The sequence below is a fragment of the Thamnophis sirtalis genome, unplaced genomic scaffold, assembly GCF_051295495.1.
Source record: "Thamnophis sirtalis isolate CommonGarterSnake01/CBP01778 unplaced genomic scaffold, rThaSir2_p1.2 scaffold_4, whole genome shotgun sequence".
NCBI lineage: Eukaryota > Metazoa > Chordata > Lepidosauria > Squamata > Natricidae > Thamnophis > Thamnophis sirtalis.
This window is the reverse complement of record NW_028261384.1, coordinates 117,059,750-117,087,634: the sequence shown is the minus strand read 5'-3', so window position 1 is coordinate 117,087,634 and position 27,885 is coordinate 117,059,750. Positions and strand designations below refer to the sequence as shown.

The following is a 27,885-nucleotide window of genomic DNA, read 5'->3' as shown; positions in this document are numbered from 1 at the left end:
ATGAACTTGGGTTCGAGACCCAAGCACCGCGCAACTGAGTGAGCTCCCGTTACTTTCTCCAGTTCCTGCTCATTAAGGTATTTCCCTGAAAATAAGACACGGTCTTCTTTTTTCACCCCCAAAATAAGCGCTTGGCCTTATTTTCAGGGAGGCCTTATTATTTTTGAGGTGCAGGAGGCGATGAGCGTGGTCACCTCATGGCTGCTGCTGTGTTGCAATATTTTCAGAGAGGGCTTATTTTGGGGGGAGGGCTTATTTGAGCACATGCACTCAAAAGCACAATTGGGCTTATTATCCAGGGAGGTCTTATTTTCAGGGAAACAGGGCAGCAGTTTGAAAGCATGTGAATGCAAGCAGACAAATAAGACTTTGCTAGGAAGGTAACAGCATTCAATGTGCCTTAGCGTATATTGTAGTCCTGCTGGCCACACAACCATGGAAGTGTCTTCTGACAACCCTGTTTGCCTCAGCTAAAAAACTGAGTTGAACACATCCCCCTATGGTCAGATACAACTCGACAGGGGAAACCTTATCTGTATCTTTTCAACTGAATAAGTAAATTATTTTAATATATTGGTTTTATGTTTCACATTGTTACTTTCTCTTTTTGACTGAAACTAAACAGTATGGATTAAATATCTAATAGATGATTAGAAAATTAAATATTTTCCCAATAAATATTTAAAAAGTAAATATTGCTTCACAAAGAAAGTAATTCAATATCAATTTTTAAAAATACTATAACTCTTTGCAAAGGTTTTTTTTAATGAAATTCTTCACCATGAATATGTACATATGATTTGTTTAAAATTTTACAAATTGGTAAACCATCTCTACCAACTCTAAAATATCTACCAGTAAGAAAGACAGAATTAGAAAAACTAATCTATTTATTGGGAAGTATCAAACTATAATCTTTATTAATTGTGAAGACTCAAAAATATTCATATTATACAATCTATTGTATTTGGGTCCCTATTTTTATTTAAAATTTCTTTTTAATTCATGCATATACACAAGGGTATATATAAAGATATATTTTTATGATATTTTTATTTTTATTTTGGATTCATGACAAAATAATAAAAGAACTGAACTAAAATATGCCTACATTAAGTTGCCCTGCAGGCAAAAAATAGTAAAGTATCTTACTAACCTTTGGTCAACACTCATAACATCAAATTTATCCTCAAAGCTGTCAAGCATTTTTATTTTGTTATCAAACTTGTTTGTTTGGGCTTAACATTTCCTGGGTTCAAAACAAACTTTTGCCAAAGGAAGGAAGGAAGAACAATCTATTTATTGTCCTCATCTGAATATTATTTAATTGTTTAACAATGAAACTTCATTTTCAGTCATTATGCCACAGGTATACTTCTTTTAGTTCTGTTTATAAGACATTCAGTCTGTCTAAAATGTTTGACTTACCTTAGAGAGAAGAATACACATTGAGTCTAATATCCTTATCATTCTTTTATCAGTCTGTATAATGAAATAGTTTTAAATGTTTATTTTTAAACTAGCATTTGTTATATCTGAAGTAATTCTGTAAACAGATCTTACAAGAGGCAGTTTTGCATTAAGCCTTGTCATGCACTCAGTACATATATCACATCATCAAGAAACAGGAACAGTTTTAGAAGAGTTTATTTCAATCAAGTATTTTAAAAAGTATTATGCACCCCTCCCCCCTAACACACACCATTAAAAATACAAACAGAAGTTTCTGCCTTTACCCCATTTCAGGATACCGGCCTGATCATGGGGCAGGAAATACCCTGAGGCCTCAAATTTCCACACTTGGAGCTGAGAGTAACCTCCATCAACTCTTCCAAATATAGCACCATTAAAAATACAGACAACCCTCTTACCCTCCCCACCCTCTCTCAGGCCTGCTCAGACCAACTGATACACACCCAGGGCTGTATGCACTCAATCATACTGTACTAATGCAAGATTTGAGCTTGAGTCCAGGTCCTGTTGAAATTCTTCCATCTAACGAGTCCTGGCCCCTTGACACTGGGATGACAGATTTGTAAAGGTAGACCAGCTAGGCTAGATGGTACGTACTAATCAATTTTCCCCATGGCCAAATTTCCTGTAATATGTTGCCCATATTACAAGAGAAGGCATAAGAATTCATAATCATAATTCATGCAAATTCAGAGCTCGATTTATGTTACTTTTTTTGGCATAGTACATATGCCCCTGAAAATATGCTCCATGTAACACCTTTTGGACTCTCCTGCTTCTGGGTGCTGAAGTTCTGGAAGAATTTAAATAAAGTATCGCAAGCATGTTGAGAGATGGGGTAGTACAATGGAGCAAATTCCCCACAATCCTATGAAGCAAGTTTGCAATGACCCCACCACTAAAGGCAGATAGTCGGATTGATGTACTGTGGTTAAAACCTGGAGCAGAAAATGATAATACAGGGTTCTATCAAACCACTCCCTGAGGAACTCAGCCAACCAGAGACCTTCCCCAGTGTCCAGGTTGCTTATTTTTCCCAGCTGTGTGAAAATCGAGGTATCTTAACATACCCTCCTGAGCATAACTTTTATGGAGAAGTGGAATTCAATCTTTCTCTTGAAATGGGGATAGAGTGACTCCAGGCCAAAAGCATCATTGAAAAATCTTAGAAAAGATGGAAGAAGCAATGTAATAAACCATGGTATTATCAGGGAAACAAGCAGAGGCTGGACCTGGAGAGGCTGATTAGAAACTTACCCATACAGGACGCTAGAACAAAAAAACAACAAAACCTGGATCTGCTACCACTCCACCTCATGAGAACATGCATGTTTTTTTTTAAATCTGAAAGCATGAAAGTGGGAAAAGAAATGACAGGACTTAATGGACACTGGACTGAAAGAAGACTGAAGTCATAGATGGAAGAGTGCCTTGATGCTTCTTTTCCCAAGAGGTAGCACAAACCATAAACCCACCAGGAAAGATGGGGGAAAGAGAGGCACAGAAGGTGAAAACTGAGCCCCAGTCCGTCTTTCCACATAGAATGTACAGTATCCTGACTAGCAATATCCACCCTTCCCACCCCTGACCTTTCCCCACACAAAACCCTTGACCATCTTGCCATCTTTGTTCCTCTCCCCTCCCCCCATTACAGTCACTATCTAAAGGCTGTGTCACTAGTCTCCAACTATTAACTAACATGGAACATCCATAAGTGGAAAGTAGCAAGCAAGAAAGCAAGTCTGGACACCCACATTAAGAGGGGCCACAAAATCAGAACAAGCACTAAAACCTCTATTTCTTTTTAGTACATATATCTACGCTGTGCACAAACATTGATACACAGATGAAACTGCACATCTTGTAGAAGTAAAATTTAAAACTAATGAGACATCATCTCACCTTTAGATCAAAACTATTCTCATAGACACTCACGTCTAGGCATTAAAATAGTATCATACATAGTCACACATTCTGTGATGCAACCAACAACAATGTGCAAGAATAATCAATGGAATAATTATTATGAAATATAAAATGATTACTAACATACAGAACTTTGAGGAAAGAAAAATGTGCCTTATGTTCAAATTTTCACAAATAGAAAGCAAGCTTACAGAAAAAGATGTACAATTTCAGCTATGTCTCAATTATTTTAGTGAGCAATGTGATACAAGTAATCCTTGACTTATGACCATTTGTTCAGCAAGCATTCAGTTACAATGAAGCTGAACATAGGGACTTATGACCCATGTCCGAAGTTACAGTCATGGCAGTGCCCTGTCACATAATCAAACTTCAGGTGCTTAGAAGCCTGCCCACACTTATCACCGCTGGGGGACTTCAACTCCTTCCATTGCCTATCCCCCCACTCCCCACCCCCATCTATTCCCATTTGGCCCTCTGCTGCCCTGTGCTCTACTGTCCCAGCTGACCTTCACTTTTTTCCTCTCTCTCTACTGCTGACAAGGTATGTCAGGCTTGGTGGTTGTGCTGGGTTGGTCTGAGGCCAGCTTTGCACTGCAAAAAAAAAAAAAAGGGACAAAGCAGCTTAAAGGGTCCATAGTGCAACAAAACACCCCTTTGCACCATGCTCGGGGATGCATGAGGCTGGCTTTATGCTATGTAAAAGGGGGGGGGGGAAACAAACAAAGCAGCTCCTTTCAATAACTGCTTTGTGATTTCCCCCCCTTTTTTATAGCACAAAGCCAGCCGTATTTGTCCCCAGGAGCACAGAAACATTTCGGTATATTTCAGTTCTGGAATGAATTTTGTGACTCCCGCTCCATCTTGAAGACAGTTCCAGTTCTGCCCAATAGCCAGGGTGGGTAAACTTTGTCAGCAAAGGAAGCAAGAAGATGGCAGCAAAGCTCAGCTGGGTCGGAGGGGGGGGGGGTGTCTCGGAGTGCCAGATGACAAGGGCAACTAGAATTGGAAGCGCTGCAGCCAAAAGGGCAGAGATTGGGGGTGGGGGTGGGGTGGGGAGAGATAGGCATGTTCAGGTCTTAAAGGGACCAATCCTGGAATGCTTAGAGTGAGTCCTTGGCCAATGACTAAGCGTTGTTTAGCTATTAAAATTCTAGTCCCAATTATGGTCATAAGTTAAGGATCACCTTTATCAAGTTCACTAACGTTTTTTAAATTATCTTTCTTCATACAGTCCTGGGAGAATAAAATGAAGAATGTCCACAGACAGTGGTAATTCTGGACAATCATATGAACCACTTATAGGAAAATATTCAAATTGTTACCAAAAATATGCTATTGTTATGCCTCCCCAATTAATTTGTTTAAAAACTGTTGTTTCTACTGTCCCTGTGTCTGTATTATTTCTGTAATATTTTTACATGAATATGCATTGTCTGTGGTTATTCTTCTTAAGATTTCATTCTCAGGACAGGTTGAAGAGCATCAGCTCATTCTACCTTTTCAAAGCTAGTATCTAAAACTACTTTTAAAATTACAGTGGTTTCCCAGGAATCAGCACCTGTTTTGTAGAGCAATGAAAAAGCCAGAATTGCAATATATTATGTATCTCAGACCAAAAATGCATGCCAGACAAACTAGTTGCTACTCTAAAAGCTCTATAATTCAGATTTTCCAACTTCAGAGATCAAAGAACCTATGCTGGATTCTACCCATAGAAATTTAATAGAAAGTCTAAGTTTACTGGAGTTTATTCTCAAATGTGCACAGCTTAACCTCCATTTTAACATAACCTTCAAGTCATCTAGACAAGCTTCTCTAACGCTAACTGCACCAAAACTACAATACCAAACAAACAAAAAAAGAGGAGTTGAAAAAGGAACATCAGGCTGTCCTAAGACTCTTGGATATGTATCCAAAGTCAACACCACAAAGGATTCCACAAAATTTCAAAACAAAGCAAGCACTTAAAAGGAAAAACTTGACCACCATGTTTCACCCATTCAATTGCCACCACCTCTCCCCATATACCTTGCACTCAGTTTTCTACCAGAATGTGCCCTATCTGTTCAAAATCCTGTCATGGCAAGATGAATGGGAAAAATATACAGCAAATCCACTTACCATATATGACTTTGAACTGAATTAGGCCACATTAAACTGAGTAGAACTTTTATCTTGCTCATCAGCCTCTCACAGAAGGAAGCCCCTTTATCGCAATGCCCCTGAGCCAAGCAGCTCAACTTTATCAAATATAAAGCACCTGAATATCTAAAGTTCATTAAGATTCTAAAAAGGCCCAGCAGACACTTGTTTAAAACTCTGGCTGGGAGAAGAAACAAGTCACACAGATTAACTAATATAAAAGTAGCTTCCAAAACTAGAAAATTAGCTGTCTTGTAACAATAGGCACCCAAACAGTGAGACGGCAAAGGAAGAGGAGCAAGAACATTTAATTCCCTATATAAGCCTGTTTAGCATTGAACAGCCTTTAGGCTAAATGGACCGAACAGTTTAGGCTGCATGCCAATGTGCACTTCTGGTTGCTGGTTTTCTCACAATAAGTTTTAAAGAGACTTCCCTGATTAGATGCTGGTTTTCTTTTCTCCACAAGTCACTTCACCACTTTGTAGGGACAATAAATGCCAAAATACCATGTTCATCTGTCAAGAAGTCTATGACTACAGTGCTATAAACCAGAGCATGGAGATATCAAGAGTAGAAAGAGGAAAGGACTCTGTGGAAGAGAAAGTAGAGTTCAAAGAAAAGACCAGGAGGCAATCCAAAGCCTCCATGCAGTCTACTATATGGCTTAGGTTTCAAGACTATACAGTGAAGTTTGGCAAAGTAGTGGAGATTTTTTTTTAAAGGAATAGTGAGGAAGTGATAAAGGAAGTACTCTGGAAAGACAACTGAAATATCAATTTCAATGGAAAAAGTAGGAGTTGAACACAAGGTTGCATTTTTAGCACAGGCAGCTTTGTGCCCACCTGGGGACAAAGGGACTTCAGAAGAGATGTTACCAACCCATACAAGGTGATGGGGAGAAGGGCACAACAAAAAGATGGATAATTTCAGGCGAATTCTGGTAGATGGTTATCATGGGTAAATTCAATAATAAGCTAAAGTCTTGTTTTCAATCACAGAAGATCAGCCAGATCAGAGGACATCTCCTCACAGGAGCTTGCAGCTACCTCGAGGTTGATGGAACCATGGCTCACTACCAGTCGAAGCCGTTTGGGTGGAACAAAAGGAGGAAAGGAAACCATCCGCTTAGGAAGATGCTGCTCCTCCGCTTGTTCCTTCTCCGTCTTGTCTGAAGGGGGCTGCTGCCAGCACTGCCTGCCTCCAAAAGGTGGGCCTTCCAGGCGGACGTGAGCATACTGGGAAAGCTTGGGGTCTACCATTGGTAATGACAACTCAGATTGGGGCAAAACCTGAGCTTGGCGCTGGGCCGTGCTCCTTGTTCTGCACAAGAACTGACTGGATGAAAGAGAACCTGAAGAATCAAGGGGGATTTGCTCTCCTGAATGGAGAACCCCAGATCCTGATTCATAGGATTCTTTAACATCAGCATGACTCTCCATATCCCTTGAATCATCTTCCTCGGTCCCCTGGCTAAACTCCTGATTGGCGTTTTCCTCCTTAGCATCACACGCTACTTCCCTATGAAACCTTGCCCAGTCCAAGGGAATTCTCTTCCCAAGATTCACTATCAGGCTGCCCTGGTTGGCCAAGCCAGGGCTTTCAGGGCAATTATGCATCTGTATAGGAGAGCAGCTTTCCTGGGCCTTGTAGTAGCAATTCTTGTTTCCCAAAGACTGCCTGAGGTGCAATACAGATAACATAGGAGAAGGACAACGAAGCAGACACACCAGAGGCTGCTTACGGAGCTTGCATCCACGTGTTCTGCAGGCCAAGCAGTTGTGCAGTGGGATATATAAAGGTTTGAGCATCTTAAGATACCAGCGAGTGGTATATCTGTGTACAGCACCTAGGAAAGGAAAAGAGGTATCAATTATAAGAATATCACTCCACTTTCCAGTTTCTTCTTATTAACTACTGCTGCCATATCTTCACTACACAACAGGCAACTTCCATTTCTCTCTGGATTTTTCAAGGGCTTTAAGAAGATGGAGTAAGTTTATGACTGCTTTAACATCTACCTGCCACTAACATCCACAATCCTATATACCCTTTCTTCAAACATGTAAATATTTGATATTTTAAAACAGATCTTGCATAGATAACCTAACTGTACTTATCAGCAATCTCACAGAGAAGCTGCACATTTTCCTGAAATCACACAGTAAGTGCAAGATCCCAGAAACACTAAGGAAGCAGCAACATAAGGGGTAGCTTATCTTTCCCACTTTGGAGCCAAATATTTGAACATTGCTTACATTTTCCAATACAGGAATTAAATACTACCCAATTAATTCTACCAGGCTTTAATCTAATACTGTAGCTAGAATAGTTCTTGAGTATCCTCTTTAATTAAAAAAAAAATTACTATTTTATTTTTGCTACCACAAAAAGCATTAGGGTAACTACTACTGCTATGGAACAAACCCTGAGGCTAACAGGAATGTAACAGAGTCCTCATTATAATGGACATTATGATTATGTTACAGGTGATAAGCAAACCCTATTGCCCTGCACAGCACTATGATGCACAAAATCCATTCCAGTTAAGTATCTTACCACGTAATTTTGATTTCCTGCGTCGGGCTTTGTGTCGCACTTTCACATTACGTTGAGCAAGTTTGCAAGACTGATTTTTCCACCTCTGCAGACGTCCGTCTGTCTCTCTCAGTAGGTATTTCTCACTGACTGAGGTAGCTAGCAATGGTGTCTGATTCAGAAGGCGAAAAGCTCCTTCGCCCTTTCTAAGGAAAAATTGAGAAAAAGAGACAGTATCAGGAGCAGCCCAGCATTAATCAAAAAGATCGGTGCTTACTCAGAATTATCTGTACATCCTTTTCTATCCTTCGAGAAAATACATTCCAAGGCACTTGCCAAATGCATGAAAAATTAAGACATGATAAACCTAACACTAAGGATGAAGAGATTTCCCACTGATGAACTCTGTGTCAGAACAGTTATAAGTTCCTCTACCTAGACTTTAGATTCTACCATCAATCTTTCCAGGGCTCTTGTGATAACAGAAGAAAAATACTGCCCCTCCCCTTTCAAAATCCTACACTCACTAGCAACCATCCCTTGAGGACTAAGGCTTGTTAACACCTGGGAATTAAGGAGTCTGCACGTCTTGCCAAGAATGATTGCTGAAAGCACTGAAAGATGGAGGCAAGAATTAATGGAAATTATCATTTGGTTTCCCTTCTTGCAAATGCTTCTGAGAAACTCAGAAACCCAACTCCCAACCAGCTCCCAATATCTGAGATTCTGTTCCCTTCCATTTTCACCTTTCACAAGTGTGGCATTCGCATAACTCATTGTTCTCCCCAAAGAAGCCGTCACCATAGAAGCATGTGATCTCATCATCTGGCTCAATGTCCCGCAGCACCTTGACACAAGCAGTGTTCCCATCCATTGGGACAAACTGCAGCACAAACAATGGGTTGGGATAGAAAAAGCAGTAAAAAAAGGATAATCGGAAAGGAAAGGAAAGAAGCAGATTCAAGAAGCTCATAGGAAAAGCATATAGTCTCCTCTTCCCCTTCAGAAAATTGAAATCAACTTTTTCTCAAAGCTATTTGTTTAGACTTCTTATGCTTTTGTAGCACAATTTTGCAAAACAGGATATCAAAGGGAATTTGGTTTCTTCTGATCCTAAACAATGGAGAACTATAGCATATTTCCAGCTTTCAAAATGGGAAAGAAGTCTTTTACCCCCAATAAAGAATAGAAGATTAATGAGGTAGAGCTTCAAGGAGATACTTTTCTACCTCAGACGATCACAACTCCTTTTAAGTGTTTTCCAGACACTACTACAATATGTTGTGCCTCTGGTTTATTTCAATCTCTTCCCAAATATATTCCCTCTCATTCCTATTCAATGCAGTCAGTAATATGTTTAGGCCTCATCCCAAGCTTGTATTCTAATGAACAGCATCCCTTGCCCCAACAATATGTCAACACAGCTTACCTTACAGTTTGGTCTGCAGTCTGTGGGCAGGAATTACATTTTGCAGGGGAATAATAAGAAGAAAAAGGAAGATTTTTAAAAAGAGCTAATTGTAAGTATTCCTTTTTAGCAGAAGCTGCAGCAGAGAAAATTTGCTCATCTTTTCAACAGTACATTTTGCTTTATCTTGAAGCATTTACAAATCTGAATCAATTGAGTAAGTGACATATAAATTATGGAAATCCAATCAAAGAAAAGTACTGTATTTGGCTTAAATCCTCAGTTTCCATGTTATGAGCTCAAAGTAGAACACTTGTCATTTGTATAAATATAATATAACAAACCTCTCTCACTCAATAAAGTGCAAAACAATTGTGCCTTATGTCTTACACTCTTAATGAAAATGTTAAAATACAGAAAGGAAATAAGTTTTTCTATGAGTTCTGTGGCTGAATTAGGAGAAACATTAAAGAAAGTTCAATTTATTATTGCCTTTTGCAGTTAAATTCTGAACCTAAATCTATCAGATAATCCCTTGGTCATTTGAAAGCCTTACTAATATAGCATTTTAAGCAATTAATAACTATGAAAATGTTCTTAAAAGACTATTGCCTCACAAATAGCTGGTAAATAAACATCTCCCATTTTGGTTATCTAGAAATGCGAAAAATGAATAAATAACAATACATAAATTTAAAAATCTTATACTTAATATTATTCTTATTCTTCCAGATTCAAAAAAAAATTAACAGCCCAATATAAAACATACAATCCCGACTAGATGTTCAAATGTATTTAGACAGTGCAAACTAATTTTTAATCTACAGGCCACCTATATTGATAGTTAGAATCTTCATATCCCCCAGTTGCTAAAGTAATCACAATTCTTGGCAAATGCTTAATTTAGAAAATAACAGATGAGATAACTTGCACAGGTGCACATACAGAGTGACATGATTAGGCCACTGCCTATAAAAAACCTGCTTCTGTCCGGTCATTAACTGGGCAGATAAGTAGGGACGATTGTATTTCTTTAGAACAAATTTAGATTCTTTTAAGCCTCAGTGCTTTTAAATTTCAGTAATTCTACCAAAGAAACAACTCGCTACAATGACAATTCCTTTTTTCTTGCCCTTTTACTAAAATATAAAAATATCTCAAAAGAAACCACAGTAGGAATAATTCACCTACGTTATCCAAAAACAATCACTGTTATAATGAATAATAAAAGATGCCTGAGCATTATTACCTAGTCAATCATAACTAGGAAAATATATTCATTTTTGTAAGAGAAAACTGGAACAGTATCTAGACATAAAGGTTCAAACAGATTTTAAAACATTCTGTCAATGAAAAACAATGCACGTTTTGGCAACCCAATAACTTGTTAAGTACAGAGTCCTGTCTGTCTGTATTCGTGTCAGAAGTAGCTACAAAGCTAGCTGAAATGAGATTATTAATTCTTAATACTATAATTAGGACCATGCAGCAGTTCAGATTTGAAGTGGAACAAGTGATTTGAAGATCTGGAGACACTCACACAGCTCCAGTGGCAATTCTGTAAAGAGGTTGTATCTTTCCCTTGTTTCAAAGTAGCCCAAGAAAAGCCACACTGGGTTTAAGGAAATGTCAACAGGTCTAATGAGCACTCCCACGTGAGTTCTGAATAATATACTCTCAGCTGAATCCTGATTGCTATACTGCCCCATTAATAACAACTGCATGTTCACTACACACCAGTCTTCACCCCTGTTTGGTTCTGATGTATCCCTATTGATATCTACATAAAATTCAATTTCCCAAATACTTGGCTAGAATATTATTTACTACTACTCTCTGATCCGGGATAAATAGTTATCTTATTTCTCCTCATCAGTTGGTCTAAGTTACAAGACCAGTCATATGAGACTTACAATTATCATTTTCATAGCAATTTAAACAGTTTGATGCAACTACCTCTCTAGCTTGCACCTGAAGGCTTCCACCTACCATGATTAATGAAGGCTGCAGGCCCTAGCCAAAGCTGGGCACACTGTTTCCGGGTGGAGTACATGATGCTGAAGTCATTTTCACCTGCTCGGAGGAGGCTCTCATCGGGTTCTGTCAGTTCTGCAATGTAGCCTTCTAAAAGCTCCAGTTTATCATTCTTTCTCCTTATGGGAGAGGGAAAAAAAATAACCTTACCTATCCGGGATTATGGTGCTATAATCTTAAGTAAAACGTGCAAGAGCAAATGCATGGCTACTTTATTATCCACTTCTTTGCATTCTAGTTGGAAAGAAAGCTTTTCTAATGGACATGCCCTGTTATGAAATACACTCATTAGAAAAATCATTCCTTGCCCCTCCCTTTATTTTCCTCTCAATGTTGGTTTATACATTTGTGGGCTTTTATGCATCATAGTTCTATTTCTATTTATTTCTCTTTTTTAGTATAATCCAGCATGCAAGTTAATAATTTTGCCAAATGGGGAAGCAATAGCAGTATGAACATACCATGATTTTGTAGACACTATCCGGGCTCCATTTATTTCTAAGGAATATCGACTACAGCGCCTGATGGCAAAACCGCTCTCAGGAAGGAAAACGCGAAGGTACCGAAAAATCTGAGATGGGTATTGGGGGTGGGAGGGGGAGAGGTAGAAGAGAATTAGATATGTTTTCTGCCTTGAATTGTTTATAAAAATAATAAAAGTGTGATTATAAATAAAATAAATCTTTGCAAGGGAGTTAATTGGAAGAATCAATGGAGAGAGAGAACTTAATTAGAGACAAGGCTTCTTCCTTTCTATGAATGTTTACTCTCTTCCCAGATAAAATTTATCTCGCTATAGTTTGTAAACAATTTTCTTTCTATCAAGCTAACATTCCCATCAGTTGGAGATGTTTAAAAACTTCAAACCAAAAAAAGATTAAAAAGAAGAAAATGATACTTCTCGGACTTTTCACCCACAGCCAGCCTCTGTGGACCTTCAGTGCCAACTTATGTTACAAGTACATGCCCCACAATTCATTTTTAATAATAAATAACACGTTATGGAACCACCTTTCCAAACCTGATTGTTTGGAATGGTGTTAAATTAAACTCCCACCACCCTAACTGCCCTGCTGACTAGGATGATAAGAGCCATAATGTAATAATCCAAAAGGAACATGATTGGGATGAAAAAGTGTATATAAATAACTTTTTCAGACTTCAACATGCTTTCCAGCCATTAAACAGGCAAAAACCAGGATTGTACATGAGTCTTGAGGGCAGCTTCCTGCTGATGGCTCCGGTTTGCAAAATACTGGCAGGCCCAGCCACCCTGCACCAAGGCTTGATATGCTGCTTCTAGGTCCTTGCGCTTCCGGAAAGCTTCTACTGCCTCCCGTAAATGGTGCTTCCTCCTGATGGCTGGAAGTGGGCTATAAAAATGAAAGAGGAAGAATTTCTTTTGTAACATTTTCCTCCCCTCATTTCAGGTAGTCTTTGACTTGCGACCATTAGTTCAGTAACCATTCAAAATTACAATGGTGCTGAATGGACAAGTCATGGTTGTTGCAGCACCCCTGCAATCATGTCTTCAAAATTCAGGTGCCTGGCAGCTTACTTGCACTAACAATCATAGAAGTGCTGCAACTCTCTCCACCCGCTTATCTTTCCCATCTCAGCTGTGCACCAGTGTTTGCAAATCTGCTGTAGCGTAGGAGGCCTCTGCCAGATTCAGAGCCCACCAACCATCAAAAATCTGGTCCCAACTATAAGTCAAATACTATCTGCACTCTCAATCCTCTCCACTTAATATTCAAATGTATAAAAAACTTATCTATTTACAATCTTAATTTTCAGACTTATTCCATGTCTATTCCTAGATCTTACCTTACATTCATTTTATGAGTCTTAAATCCAAGATAGGAGTCAAGAATTAGCGTTGTGGCAAGGTCATCATTCTCACATAGTTCTTTTGCAGTTAACCTAGTAGAGCCCATCTTCTTTCTAGAACCATGCTGTTCTCAACTCTGCTAGCCACAAGAGAGAAGTGAGAGACACAATTAAAGCCAAATACACGGAAGTTGGGAATCTGAATCAAAACTCCAACAAAAGCTGGACTAGTAAATATTAAAATAAGCAGAAGTATTCCCTACAACCCCTACCATAATTTTACCTTGCTATTTGCAAGAGATTTCCTTGCAAGAGATTTTTTAAAGAAAGTCAACTTTTATAGAATGGTTCTAAAATTAATTTTAAAACTGCTGGTAAAAATAGCATTTTGCACATATGGTCATAATGTGTGTACTATGTTGATGTTTCCATTGTGTACTACAATTTTCATAATTAAATTTTAAGCCAAGAAACACAGTTTTTATACCTGCAGGTATACAAACTGAATTGATGAACAAAAACTATTTCATTATGCTTCATATTTGATGTAACTTTTAAATATTGTGACAAATCATCTAGAACCACTTTATTAAACCTGAAGCTCGTATAACTTTCATTTGATCTGATCAACAAAACAAAATTCTCCATGGTCAGGGGGAGAGGGAACAAGCACTGAAAAAATATGATGCTAGAAAAATGTTTTCAAAACATACTACGTACCTCAAAACATGAAATACAAATATTTTTATGGAAGAATCTAGACTCTAAAACCTTCCTCAAATCGGTGCCCTCCATAGGAGTTAAAATCCATCTATGGGGAATATTTGTGATAGATACCCAGCAGGTGGCAGCATCTGACTAACCTTTATGAGGCTCACAAGGCAAACAGGATTGGACCTGGTTAGTCCTGGATAGAACACCAGCAATCCCTGAGATGTAAAGTAGATTGGGATGTCAAAGCAACATTGTAAAAGAAATGACAAACCACTTGTATCACCAAAAGATGAATTTGACCAGAGAGACATTTTAAAATACAAAAACATTCAACATATATTTCTTGAATTCTTTCCTCCTTCTAGTTCGGAAAATACTGGAACTAGAAGTATTCCAAACCTCTCCTCTTTGTTGATGCATTTTTCACTTCTCTCTCAAAATAGTTGTGACACAGACTTATAAGACAACAACAGGATCAAGACTTAATACTCTTTATTAATATTATCATTATCAGTAAATATTGTACTATAAATTGCATAATACAATTCATGTATGAATCATTATAAATTGTACATTAAAGCAAAATATGTCTGAAAATAAAACATTCTAGAAATTTTAGGATTTGTACCCTGCATCATATATGTTTCTATGAGAAGGAGCAGAAAAATAAATATGTAATTGTTTTTTTACAGGATGTCAAAATGCCCAGACTTTAAATTTCTAATTTGGTGCCAATCTGTTAAAAAACTATCTCTCCGCTATTACAATACTTTAAAGCTTCCAAAATGTATTATACCTACTCAAAAGACCCACTTTATCAACCCTTACAAATGATATTTCTACATAGTTCACTGCGTTAACAGGGAATTCTTAATGTCCAGAAACCATAAAATGATACCCCAATCCCACTCCCAAAATCTCTAAATTATGTCTCCAGATTCATATAAAAATGTCATGATTCCTCTCGTCTCTGATAGCAGTTTGCACAAACCAAATAGTTGATCCAAATACTATGCATTTATTCATCTATTTATCCACTCACTCAGGCATATGCACTGCTTTAGTCAGAAACTCTAAGCTTACATTTCCAATGAAATGTATGAATGAAAGTGTTAAAAGCACGGGTGTCAAACTTGCTGCATCATGTTGCCATGTGACATTTCACAACTTTTCCCCCATTTATGGAGCTGGGGTGGGCATGGCCTGCACATGACACATCCAGTCTGTGGGCCGCCACTTTGACACCTGTGTTAGTGTCCTGGATTGGTAGTAGTACACCATCACCTCTTTCAAGGCAGATAGAACCACCCTTTTTCTCAAGGATGTAGTCATTACTCCTCTAATCCAGCTTCTGTCACCTCTTTAGTTGGTGACAGAACCAACCAGAAAAGCAGGGATCCAATCAACAAGTGGCAAAGCTAATGTCACAAGCATCCTATCTCAGAACTAACAGAACCAAACACATCCCAGATAACTTTGCAAGACCCCTATTTTTTGTAATAGACTTGCCCATTTGGCTTCTAACTGAATCAATTTATATTCCAAACACCCTGCAAACTCCTTCACTCTTTATAGCTTGTATTTCTGCTATTGTTTTTATTATGAAAGCAGTACCTTCAGGTTTAGCAAGAGATCATCAATTGCTGAGTTAGGAGCACCATGGTACTGTGAAAACTAGACTGGGATATTAAGTCAACATTCTTGTCAAGCCTTTGTTTCTAATTTACCAACTCCCTGAGCTGTTGTGTAGTACCAACATGTTGTGTAGTACCAACAAGTCTTACTGGTTTACAGCAAGATATATTATAAATGCAAATTAGTTAATTTGTGTTTTTTTTAAGTAATATAGAAATAAGTTGCTGCTGCCTTCTTTCTTTTGCAACTTCGCAAACTAGCCTCTAGCTATGATTTCCATTCAAATACTAACCAATCCAAACTATACTTACGGTATTTTCCAAAGTCAGCCAGTTGTTGCCTCCTACTTAGCCATATGGCTAAGGCCAAAGTAATCATTTGAAGTGAGAGAATAGCTATACTCATCTGAAATGAATACCTCATGTTAATTGAACCACAATTTATTCAGCCTAGTCCTCTGATTTAGTGATACACTGAACCACAAACAGGATATTTTAACCTAGGGTATTGGACAGATCCAATGTATGTGATTAGTTCATGATTTAATTACCCTATATGAAACAGTAAAAGAATACTATGGCACAGAAGAGATAAAAAACAAAATTCCTATAGTTCAATAAGTCAGGAATGCCAGAAAAAATAGTCTTACAAGTTATCCAGATTTACACTGTTCCATACCTTACACTGAAATTGATTGAAATTCATTAACTCATATGCATTTTTTTATTTGTACAGATGTGCAAAATGCTGTAAATCCACTGCACTAAACAGAACAGATTTTCCTCTTTCTACACCACTGTGACTATTTCAAGGTAGAGTTCTTGAAACCATTATACTTCTTCATCACATACAGCACTAAGCATTTCTTCAAAGTATTCTTCAAAAGAGATAGGGTGTTAATTAAAGATAGCTATAATCTATTTGTAAGGAGCTCAAGTCTATTTACATGCAAGTTCCTGTTTCATAATCTGGGCCAGAGAATTTCCTGACTTTAGTTTTCTGAACTATAACAGGCTGCACTTTCTTACTTTTTTTCTCCAAATTCCCAGCAATGTCAGAAGAAGAAAATAGCAATTAGTCTTCAAGACAGTAGAATTATTGGGAATGGTTATACGAGCATTATATAATTTAAATAAATTGATTTTTATGTGTAAATAAAAAGCAATATTTCCTAGCTGGCACTGGACTAAAATTTGTAGAAGTATGACAAACTATAACCCAGAGATTCCTCTGACTGCTACTGCTGCTACTGGTAATATTTGTTACCATATGAGATACAAAACTTGAAATTGTAAGTCCTTCAGAAAGATTAACATAGTTTTAAAAAACAAAGAAAAATAGATCCACACAATTTGCATCATTGTTTTCTTCATCATATTCTAGGATTTCCTCAAAAGTTTAATGGAGCTCTGTGACACATGTTGCCCAATGCACATCAGGAAGTGCAACTATGCCACTGCATTGCACATCAGGAAGGCATCAGGTTGGGCAAAAGAACAGAGAGTCAAGACAACAGCATGTTTGTTATTTCCCAATATATAATTTTGTCAAGTCTATTTTTCAAAATTGTTTCAAATTAAAATCCTCTTCTTGTGTATCATACTGCCATCAATCAGGGTGTGTTGGGTGAACTATATTTGGTTTCATTCATACATCACACTAAACAGCAAATAAGGAAACCACATTATGGCTGTTTGCACTGTATGAACAAAATTACTGAGATATCTCCCTTAACAGTACGTTCACATTATTAGTTTTGTTTATGACATAAGCAAGATGCACTACCACAGTTATTAGATGAAATACTGTATGTACTGTTAAGAAAGATATCTCAATATTCAGGCCGTTTACGAAGGGGAAAACATTATTTTATATACCTGAGTCCTTTTCAGGAGTGGACATCAAATACAGTGGTAACTGCATACATATCAAAGAGTTCTAGTAAAAAGAATTGCAGGTAAACAAGGAAGTGCCAATAGGGAAGGAGGGAAGGAAGGAGGGAAGGAAGGAGAGAAGGAGGGAAGGAAGGAGGGAAGGAAGGAGGGAAGGAGAGAAGAAAGGAGGGAGGGAAGGGGGAAGGAGGGAGGGAAGAAAGGAAGGAGAGAAGAAAGGAGGGAAGGAAGGAGGGAAGGAAAGAAGAAGTAGGATTGTTGTAAAATAAGATGGGTGTATGGGATGGTAAGAAAGCAATTTCAATTATATTGTCAATTGTAGGGGATAAAAATTGTTACAAATACATATTATTAATAACAGTTATGAGATCATATAATTGTGAATGTATATATGAAAAATAAAAATGTAATTAAAAAATTTTTTTTTAAAAAAAAGGAAGTGCCAATAAAAGAGAATTATTTGTAGCTGAATGTTGAACTCTGGGGTCCTAACTGTCCTAGCCACTGAAAGGTATTAGTATCTACCACATGACACATATTGAAGAATCAGCACACATCATTTGTTTTTGATACACAATAATAATTTTAAAAGTCTCAAAAAAAGCTTTAAAACCTATCTCAAATAGCAACTTTATCTATAGCGGCTGTGTGTGAAACAGTACAGGAAGTCTTCAATTTACAACCATTCATTTAGTGACTGTTTAAAGTTACAATGGCACTGAAAATAATTTCTTATGACCATTTCCACAAACACGACCACTGCAGCATCCCCATGGACACATGACCAAAATTCAGATGCTGGGCAACTAGTTCACATTTGCAAATGGGTGCAGTGTCTCAGGGTTATGTGTGACCTTCTGACAAGCAAAGTTGATGTGAAACCAGATTCACTTAACCATCGTGTTACTAACTTAACTGCAAGGATTCACTTAATAACCATGGCAAGAAAGGCTGTAAAATGGGGCAATTGTCTCACTTAGCAACATAAATTTTGGACTCAATTGTGATCATTAAATAAAGGACTTCCTGTATGTAGAACAATGGGCAAGAGCTTCAAAACTGCTATTACACTGGATTCAGGCCTCGAATTCAACAGTTGTGGATAGGAAATTTCTGGACCAACTGTATAAAGAGAAGATATTTTAACACAGAACGATTAGAACAATAAGTGAAGAGATGAATGAAAGCTAGTTGATGCCACAGACCATGTGACAGATTTGAAAAAGAATTTGATTGGCTATCACTTTGAGTTACTTGTAAAAAAAATAAACAATAAAGGTGGGATACAGATGAATGAATAAAAACTACACCTAATCAGACTTTCCCAGCCTAGTATCCCATTGATGTCTTGGACTAAAAACTGTTTTAAACCTATTGAGAATGCTGCCTAAAAATTAAGGGAAGGTCAGTATACCTGAAAAACAGAGTCAGGCAGAGTTCAGTGTAAAGGAGCTGTTGTTTCTTTTTTTTGCAGAAAGCCAATTACAGAGCAGGAAGGGAAAGTTGGTGGGGCAGGGGAGAAATGCTCCTTACCTGAACCCCAAAACTAAGCCTTTCATTTGAAGGACAAGAGAGTGGCTTTGAGGGAGAGCATGAGGGAAAGGTTGTTTGTTTGTTTGTTTGCTTTTTAATTCATAGAGGCTGTTTGGGATGAAACAGGAGAGGAGGGGAAAGGGGCTATGACCCTGAGAGGAAAAGCCCATTTGGGGGCTTTGTTACCTTAGGATCTGGAAACGAAAGGCGGGAGCGGAGGGAGGGCGGCACTCTCTTGGCACCTTCCCCACAGGCAGAGACTGACTGACTTGACAGGCAAAAAGTCGCTTCTGCCCAAGCCTCGCACAACCCAAGGGAGATTGGCATCCCCGCCACCCCCTCCCCACCGCTCCCCTCGCGGGCTCCCACGCGCACCGCGCCTTGGTGTAACCACCCGCGCGCGAGACAGCCGCGCTCTTATCCACTTCCTCCCTCCCGCCTCACGCGCGGCCGTCCCCAAAGGACTTTCCCCCCCCCGCAACCTCCCCCCCCTTTCGCTTTCCCTCCTCCTCCTCCTCCCTGTTCCCTTTCTTCCTTTCTCTTACACGCAGAACCGCACGAGCGCTCCGTTTCTTATTCTCCGCTGTTGCTTCGCCCGCCTCCCAAAGCGCGCGCGCGCGCGACGAGCCCCCACCACCACCTTCCCCCCACCCCGTGCGATTCGCTGTGCCGCAAGCCTGTCAATTTCCCGACCCTGTAGTCACGGGATGCCGTTGGCCACGTTCCGCCGTCAATCACAGGCGGCCACACCCTCTTCCCGTTGTGTCTCTATTGTGTCTCCCTGAAGCAAAAGACGGCCACTAGGACTTCCCACCCGCATGCTCGGGAATGATTGGTGTAAAGTGACTTCCTTTGGAAAGAGTGTCTCGGTCTGTTATTCGATAGGGCAGATGCGTGCTGCTGCTGATTCCTGCCGCTGCTCAACATAAGGGAAGGGGTGTGGTTGCATCTTATTCGACAAGGCTGTTGTCCATTAATTTAGAACCCGCCTTCCGAAGTCGAATGAGGACGCGGCCCCCAGCCTATGCGTCCGATTGGGCAAATATGCTGCCTATCAAATTGCTTATGCCATTCTTTCTCCCGTCGCGCCTTATTCGGAACAGCACCCTGCCTAAGCATGCTTATTGTGCATATTAGGCTAGAGCAATGTTTCCCTATTGGATAATCGAATGTCAAATAAATGTAACCACCGTCTCTTACAAAGACTGCACAGCCCTCCCCTGTGCTTATCTCCATTGGTCAAACGCAATGCTTATCAAGGAGTAAGATCCGCCTTCCAGAGCTCATTGGGTAATTCAATGAATTTGGACAAATCATCCTCTTTCTTCAGTTCCTGTGGGCGTTCCCCCACTCTTGTTGATCAAAGAGACGCGTTGTCCTAAGCCTGACATAGTAATAGTTTTGAAGGTGGGAGATCCACTGACCGAGACTCCCTGCCCTTTCTGTAGATCCCGCCATTTGAAATCTCCCGCCATACTGCCGCCATTCTCTATTGGTTCGACAAATCTATCCAAGTCCCTTATCATTTAGCAAGTTTACTGGTCAACTCAGCTGTCTGTCACTGAGCACACGATTTGTTTCGGCTTACAAAGCTACGCCTGTTATGAACAGGAAGCCACTAAAACAGAAAGCTTAGATTTGTCCATTAGATTACTTCAAACTTTTTTGAAGTACTGAAAGTGGGTGGAAGCCTCACCCTTTCAAACCTTAGCCTTTTCGAAATCCAGTTTTAATTCATCAATCTTGCAGAAAAGTTACGGTAAATGCTGGCGGATAGAAAACCACCAGGAACTTACTTGCTGGAATTGGGAGAAGATGAAAAAAAGAAGAAAATAAACCACCTACGTACTGTTTGCAAGAAAATTACATAGACTTGCAATGATGTCGCTACAATATAAATGGTTGTTTTGGAACAGCTTTTATCTGATAGGTATAGTAATTGGTGGGACATGTTGGCTCAGTGGCTGTGACATGATCTTAACTTGTCCCAGCTTCTGCCAATCTAGAAGTTCAAAAACATGTAAAAAATGCAAGTAAAAAAACAGGAACCACCTTTTTATAGGGTTTCCTGCCTTAGCAAGGGGTTGGACTAGAAGACCTCCAAGGTTCCTTCCACTTCTGTTATTCTAAACTAGGGGTGTCAAATTAGATGGGGTTGCAGGCCACATCAGGAGTTTGTTTGCCCTGGGGTGGGGGACATGTGGGGCATGGCCTGATTATCGCAGCCTGCTGGAGGGGCATGGCTGGAACCAGGGCAGCAGGGGCTGATCCCTTGCTGTCTCCAAGATGACTCTGCGGCGTATTGCGAACCGGATCTGGCCCAGAGGCTGTGACACATCTGTTCTAAACTGCCATATTTCACCATATTTACAAATGATTCAAATGATAGAAAATATGATTTACCCAATCTGTGGGCAGCACAAAAATAGATCAGTAGCAAACATGTTAAAAACAAAGTATCAAGATGCAGAAGGACTTAGAACAAGTTAGAACAACAGGCAGAAAGTGCCAAGTTTTTCATTTGGTAACTAAAATAAATTAAAGACATGAGGATAGGGGGAAGAAGACTATATGAGATACGAGCACTTGGGAAATGGATCTGGGTGTATCAGCATAAGCCATAGCTGCAAAAAAAGGAAGGAAGGAAGGAAAATACAGTCCACAACTACCAATTTATGTCAAACTAGCATTTATTTAACAATTATCATTGTTAAAGCTACCTATCTCAACAAGACACTTTGGGCAATGAAAAAAAAACAAATAAAATAAAAATAATTATAACAAAAATTAAATAGAAAAATTAAAATTCATAATAGCCAATAACTCAGTCCACAATGCCAATAGAGCCAGGAAATGGATGCTTTCATACATTCGGGGCCCCAATTCTAGACACTCTTCTCAGATATAACTAAAATATTGGATCCAACTGTGGTGACCACATCTTAGGAAGGACATTGGCCAACAATTAGGGGTTAAACTCAAAAGACCTTGAAGGTCCCTTCCAACCTTATAATTCTGCAATAATTCTAGGAGCCTGTTCAGTAAACAGCAGCCTTATCATCCACTTACCATGGAGAAGCAGAACTTGTGGGAAAAGGTGACAGCTGCCTTCAAGCATCTTAAAAAGTGTCAGGTTGAATGTGAGGCAGCAGGGTCTTGAGGTGGGGGACGGAAACATTTTTAAAAATGGAGATGACAGCCATGGTCCCTATGAAGCAAAATTCTTCATAGTTGTTGCAGATCAAGAAACAATGGACTTAGATCAATATTTCTCACTCAGCAACTTCAAAATGTATGGCCTTCAGATCCCAGAATTCCCCAAGCTGGTTGGGGAATTCTGGGAACTGAAGTCTATCTATAAAATATAAAATGTTTATTTATCAAATCTATTGGTCACCCATCTTACCTCAGGGGAACTCTGAGCACCTTACAATCATACTATCTTTAATGTTGTTGAGGTTAAGAAACATCGACTTGAATGATAGTACAAAAAGAAATTTTAAATGGAATGTCAGAAAAATAATGCTAGCTTCAAAGAGCCATTCTACAGTGGAACACGAAGTCTTGGGAGTGTTAGGGTTTCTTTTGCTGGGAGTGTTTAAACCCAAGGGGGATTCAACCTTGGCAACTTTGAGACCTGTGGACAAGGCTGGCTGGGGAATTCTGGGAGTTGAAGTCCACAGGTCTCAAAAGTTGCCAAGATTGGACACCTGTTTAAACAAAGACTGGATGGTTATCTTTGGAAATGCTGCAGCAGTAGATTCCTGTAAGTGGGCAGGCAGCAAGACAACACACTCTCTTTATACATGTACATATATAATCTTTATGAGCATGTGTGTATGTGTGTGTGTGTGTATGTGTATGTGTGTGTGTGTGTATATCTCATGAAACATAGAATCCTATTCTATGCCAACTAGGTGGGGACTGTAGGAAGTTAAAACCCACCCCTCCCCTAGAAAAATAAAATATCCTGGGAAATATTGAAATGGCAGAATATTATATTTCCCTCTATAATGAATGGAGAAACATATTTTTAGGCAGGAAACATAATAGCCCCCACTTTTGTCAATAGGCCATTAAAGGCCTGTGTCAGTCTATTCTACATAACAATTGTAGAATTAGCCTTCTACAGAAACTCACAAGACACCTGGTAAAATTACATCAGCCAGCAAGCCAACCAACCAAACCTGGACTCAAAGCACAGCCTACAGAGTTGCCTCTGGATGGCCCCATGGGAGTCTGACAACCAATCAGAATACAAGATCGAAGGTCAGAGAGGACATAAAACCAGGGTCTTTCAGCATCTCAGCCTATTTTCTTCTTCACCCAACATCTTGAAGCATGTGATCCCCCTGCTCAGAAACTCAAGCTATGTGATCCTGTTCGTTATTAAACCATCTTTCTAAGCAGCCTCCATTTTTTCCCAGTATGTTTTTCTCCACTTGGAATTAAATCTAGAAGGACATTTCTTCCAATAGGTCAAAATGGAAGAATGAACAGAGATAGCAGTTAGACTAATATACATAGGGCTTTCAGCCCTCTCTAAGTGGGTTTACAAAGTCAGCATATTGCCCCCACAGTCTGGGTCCTCATTTCACCCACCTCGGAAGGATGGAAGGCTGAGTCAACCTTGAGCCGGATTAGAACCGCTGAACTGCAGATAACAGTCAGCTGAAGTGGCCTGCAGTACTGCACCCTAACCACTGCGCCACCTCGGCTCTTCAAAGAAGAGAGAGAGAAAACAGAGAGAGAAAACAGAGAGAGAGAGAATTATACTGGAGTTGGCCCTTGGAATAGCTTGGATAATGACCTTGCATTTCCTTTGCAAGAAAAACTTTAAGATGAATAGACTTCAACTCCCAGAATCCCCCAGTACCACCTCTCATTTTAAAGTCGCTAAGGTTGAGAAACACTGTCTGAGACCAATCAATCAAATAAAAGAAGCAAGGGGACTATAGTTCACTGTAAGGAGGTTGCGGAAGAAAAGGGCCAAATGTTATGATCTGAAAAACAATCTCCAGCTTCGGGACCCTGACAAACATAGTAAATAGCTGCCATTGGTCACAAGGTCAAGGATAAACAGAGGTGGATAAGCAGCTGGATTTAGGCCCCATCCAAGCACTCAATGGTTCTAGCTCAATTATAGCCTAAAGATTCAGTAAAGCGGAGACTTCAAATAAAGATTAAAGCATGCATTATTATTATTTGCTTAACATATAGTTAACTTGAATTGATACTAAGGTTTAAACATTGTAAAAGAAAGTGGTGAAAGTTGGCCAGGGCATAGATTCAGGGATTGACACACTTATCAAATAACAAAACCCAAAACATTTCCCCCCTTTGAATGTATGCAATAATGAGAAAAGTGCTTAAAAATTCTGTTCACTCCCTCTCTGTTTTTATTTTATTTTAAATATATAAACAAATGATTTTTTATTTGTTTACACCCAAAAGCTTCCCATCTGTGAAATATTTTTGGAATGGCAGTCAAAACCCTGTAGTTGAAAGACAAGCTTCTGATTGCCTGCCATTCAACAAACAGTGCCTCTTTTCTTTGACAAGTGCCGTTTTTTTTCTACACAAAGCTGGTGAAACCAATTTACCTCAGAGTTATACCTCACCTCAATCCCAGCTCTCTTTATGATGTCCGCCAAATGAACTTTTTCCCTCTGAAAAATTTCCTATAGACTTAAGCAGCCAGGCAGATATTTGGAAGCAAGGAAAGTATAATGACACACTGCTGTCAGTTTTACTGCAGGCCTGAGACCTGTTTTATGATAAAGTGAGGATATTTGACAAAAGAATGTTTTTGTTCCTGAGGGGTCATGAAATGGATGATGTTGCTGGAATGACTGGAATGAGAGAAGCCACTGGAGTTCCCTAGCCTTCCAGCTTAGAACAAAAGGCAATTATGTGCCTGTGTTTGAAGTGTATGTATGAAAGAGAAAGAAACACAATCTCCAGATGTGCTTAATTACAACTCTACAACTGCTTTCATTCCTAGCAAGTTTAGGCGCCACCCGATTCCCAACTAACTTTGGGAGGTTACAATACATTGAACAATAAAAACACAATGCAAAACAAAAGATAGGATCTATACATATACAAAAACAGTGAGAGGCTCCATCTACCCTAATCCAAAACCTGGGAATAAAACAAGAGTTTATAGAGAATATAGTCCAACTAATTTTGAAGAGGCTCAGATTGAGGAGGTGAGTCACTGCAAAGAAGCATTGGTGAAACGGAACAGAGCCAAGAGCCACGATGGAAATGTACAATTACAGAAGCTTTGCTCCCTGGGGCAAAGGACAAATGCATTTCTTACATTTCTTACAATATTTTTCTTTTAATTTGTCTCTTACTCTATGAATAAAAAATATTTTTTTTAAAAAAAGATTGCTATTTGAAAATAAAGTGTGTACAGCATGCAGGGCCCTTCTGGTCTTTAAGAGAAGCCAAATCCTGCTGCCATTCAAACTAGATTTTCTTGCTTTTCCAAACAGAAGCCTCAGAGCAAACCCACAAAGCAGATTCTCTGGGCCATTTGCCACCTCCACGCGCCATCTAGTGGCCAATGACGGAAAGGCTGGTGAGGACCATTCCTCTTGGCAGCGAACCAATGAGAGATGCCGTGGGGAGGGCAGAGAGAGACCCTGATTTGAAAGGTTTAAAAGCTTTCCGGTGGGGCAGCTAGGCACTTATGCTGGTGGGGATCCTTTGTGCAGCCAAGCTGGCCCTCACTCAAGAAGACCTTGGCAGAGGCAGCCTTTCCTTTTCCCAGAGTCCCAGGAACAGGAGGGTAAATGTTTCTCAAAAATGTGTTTCTTTCAGTTAATAACATCAACCACAACTACAGTAAAGTAGTGTCCCATGTCACTTCCTTGGGAAGCATGTGGAGCTGGGTTGTGATGGCTCATAGTGCTATATGCAGACTTTCTGAGTGCACTTTACTGGGAACAAACTTTATTGAACGTAATGGCATATATGTGCATTTTTAATTGAACATGTGCTCAATTAAAGCTATATGTAGCTACAGGATCTACAAAAAAAATTCAGGAAATTCTCTAATGTGATCTATTAAGGTTATTCATTAAACTGATATATTTTTGCCCTCTAAAAAGCAACAATCTTTGAAGTAATTTTACTTTCGTTTACCAAAAAGAAATAATAAACATTTGAAACGTACACATTTTGTAATGTTGTGATGTGACAGTAGAAATGATGGGGTTCAAATGCCATCAGTTGTTCCTATGTTTCAGGAACTACTTGATTTTCCTTTCAGGTACTTGAAGCCTGGTAAGATATTTTTACGACTTGTAATTTCGGTGCAATAAATATTTATTGCCGATGCAACATTTGTCTTTGGCTTTGTTGCCCCATAATGGTAAAACATTGCAGGAATTCGGTATGTTACTAAATAAGCCCAAACACTTGCCTCTCCCAAAATTTTCTTGGGTTTGGTGACTTTTAACTGAATCCAAATGAGAAAATCAGAAACAATTGATTTCATATATGTTGCCATAATGTAGTTTGCTTAGTTTTTGCTTTGTTTGATGTATGTATTTAGCAACTATAGATTATTAAATATTGAATAATGGATATAATTCACAGTATTAAAGCTTTGAACAAAATAGATAAATTCCTATATATGCCAGATAACAATCTTGTGCTATTTTCCCATTTTAGGAGCATTGTAGTCAAATCTCTAGTTCATAAGTTGGAAGAAGGCTAAGATATCTTTACAATAACTTTGTGATTACATTTTCAATCATTTTCAAGCAAAACCCAAAAGAGTGTAATGTGCAAAGTCCCAATAACAGGACAGATCCAGATTTCTTTCCGGTACTTTGAAGTATAGGATTATAAAAATTAAAGGAACTAGTTTTGTCACATGGTTTATGCACTAGGCAATGGTGAGTTCTAGTCCTACCTTAGACATGAAAACCAACTAGGTGACTTTAGATCTCTCTCTCAGCTGAACCCATCTTACAGGAGTTTTACGTGTGTGTTTGTGTATGTTCAAAACAAGAGAAAAAATCTATATGAGGTATATTCATCACATTGAGTTATTGACAAAAGTAATAAAGGCTGGATATAAATAAATCAGTAGGCTGTTTAGGTTTGTTCACAATCTTCACAAAAAGGATTGAATTGGAAGGAATGGAAGCAGGTTAAGGAATAGAAAGGCAGTTCAAAAGCCCATATAGTTTGCCTTTATTTTTACACTTTGCTTTCAACTGCTCTAGGGGAAATCCATATCCTGTTTGCAGGCTTTGACAGTCCTGCTTTGTTAGAGTCACCTTAACATGCCCTTTAGCAGTTTGGGCAAAGCTAAAGTCCCCCACCCCTCTTTCGGTCACTTTGTCTTTCTTTTTTAAAAAACAAAACAAACCGTTTTAGGAATTATTTCCTAAATTGGTCCTTATTTCCCTCTTAGTACAAGTAGTTAGTGCCATTCTGGCTAGCTAAACAAAGAAATGCTCAAAGCAAAAACAGATAGCCATACTTAAAAGTTAACCTGGCTTACTTCAGAACATTTCCCAGGCTGAGGCTTGAGTATATTCACCCTGTAGAAGTTCACCAACTTAAATGACCAAGTTGCAAACCTGTTTGTTTATCAGGCCATAAAAATATGCCTCTTGTCTTTTAATCTCCGGTCAGGTCTCTTCTGTGGGAGATGAGAAAAAAAGCTCAGGACTTCATGGAGGTAGGTGTTGACCAAAACAACATTCTGAGAAAAGATAGGCGGAGAGCTTC

The 27,885-nt window shown here is 39.0% G+C and overlaps 1 protein-coding gene across 2 annotated transcripts; it reads right to left on the bottom strand.

Annotated features, from left to right (window-relative positions):
- Positions 1–1,631: 1,631 nt before the first annotated feature.
- On the bottom strand, positions 1,632–19,715 carry KMT5C (lysine methyltransferase 5C). Of its 2 annotated transcripts, XM_087713874.1 has the most exons (10): positions 19,674–19,715; positions 14,218–14,283; positions 13,352–13,491; positions 12,732–12,897; positions 11,986–12,095; positions 11,480–11,643; positions 9,512–9,531; positions 8,829–8,965; positions 8,104–8,288; positions 1,632–7,393 (listed from the first exon to the last, which is right to left on the bottom strand). In XM_087713874.1, the coding sequence occupies exons 3-10, from the start codon at positions 13,459–13,461 to the stop codon at positions 6,540–6,542; spliced, it is 1,746 nt and encodes a 581-aa protein (XP_087570000.1). In that variant the 5' UTR covers positions 13,462–13,491; positions 14,218–14,283; positions 19,674–19,715; the 3' UTR covers positions 1,632–6,539. The 2 variants fall into 2 exon arrangements, with proteins under 2 accessions (XP_087570000.1, XP_013920442.2); XM_014064967.2 differs by lacking the exon at positions 19,674–19,715 and having other exon boundaries at positions 14,218–17,722.
- Positions 19,716–27,885: the final 8,170 nt, after the last annotated feature.

What these genes read in the sequence shown, in the direction of transcription:
- KMT5C (XM_087713874.1), bottom strand. Translation starts at nt 13,461, where the DNA reads ATGGGCTCTACTAGGTTAACTGCAAAAGAACTATGTGAGAATGATGAC. An exon ending in TGCAGCCTTCATTAATCATG is followed by an intron (nt 9,532 to 11,479) that starts GTAGGTGGAAGC and finishes TCCTGCCCACAG; the next exon opens with ACTGCAGACCAAACTGTAAG. An exon ending in ACTGCAGACCAAACTGTAAG is followed by an intron (nt 8,966 to 9,511) that starts GTAAGCTGTGTT and finishes TTTGTGCTGCAG; the next exon opens with TTTGTCCCAATGGATGGGAA.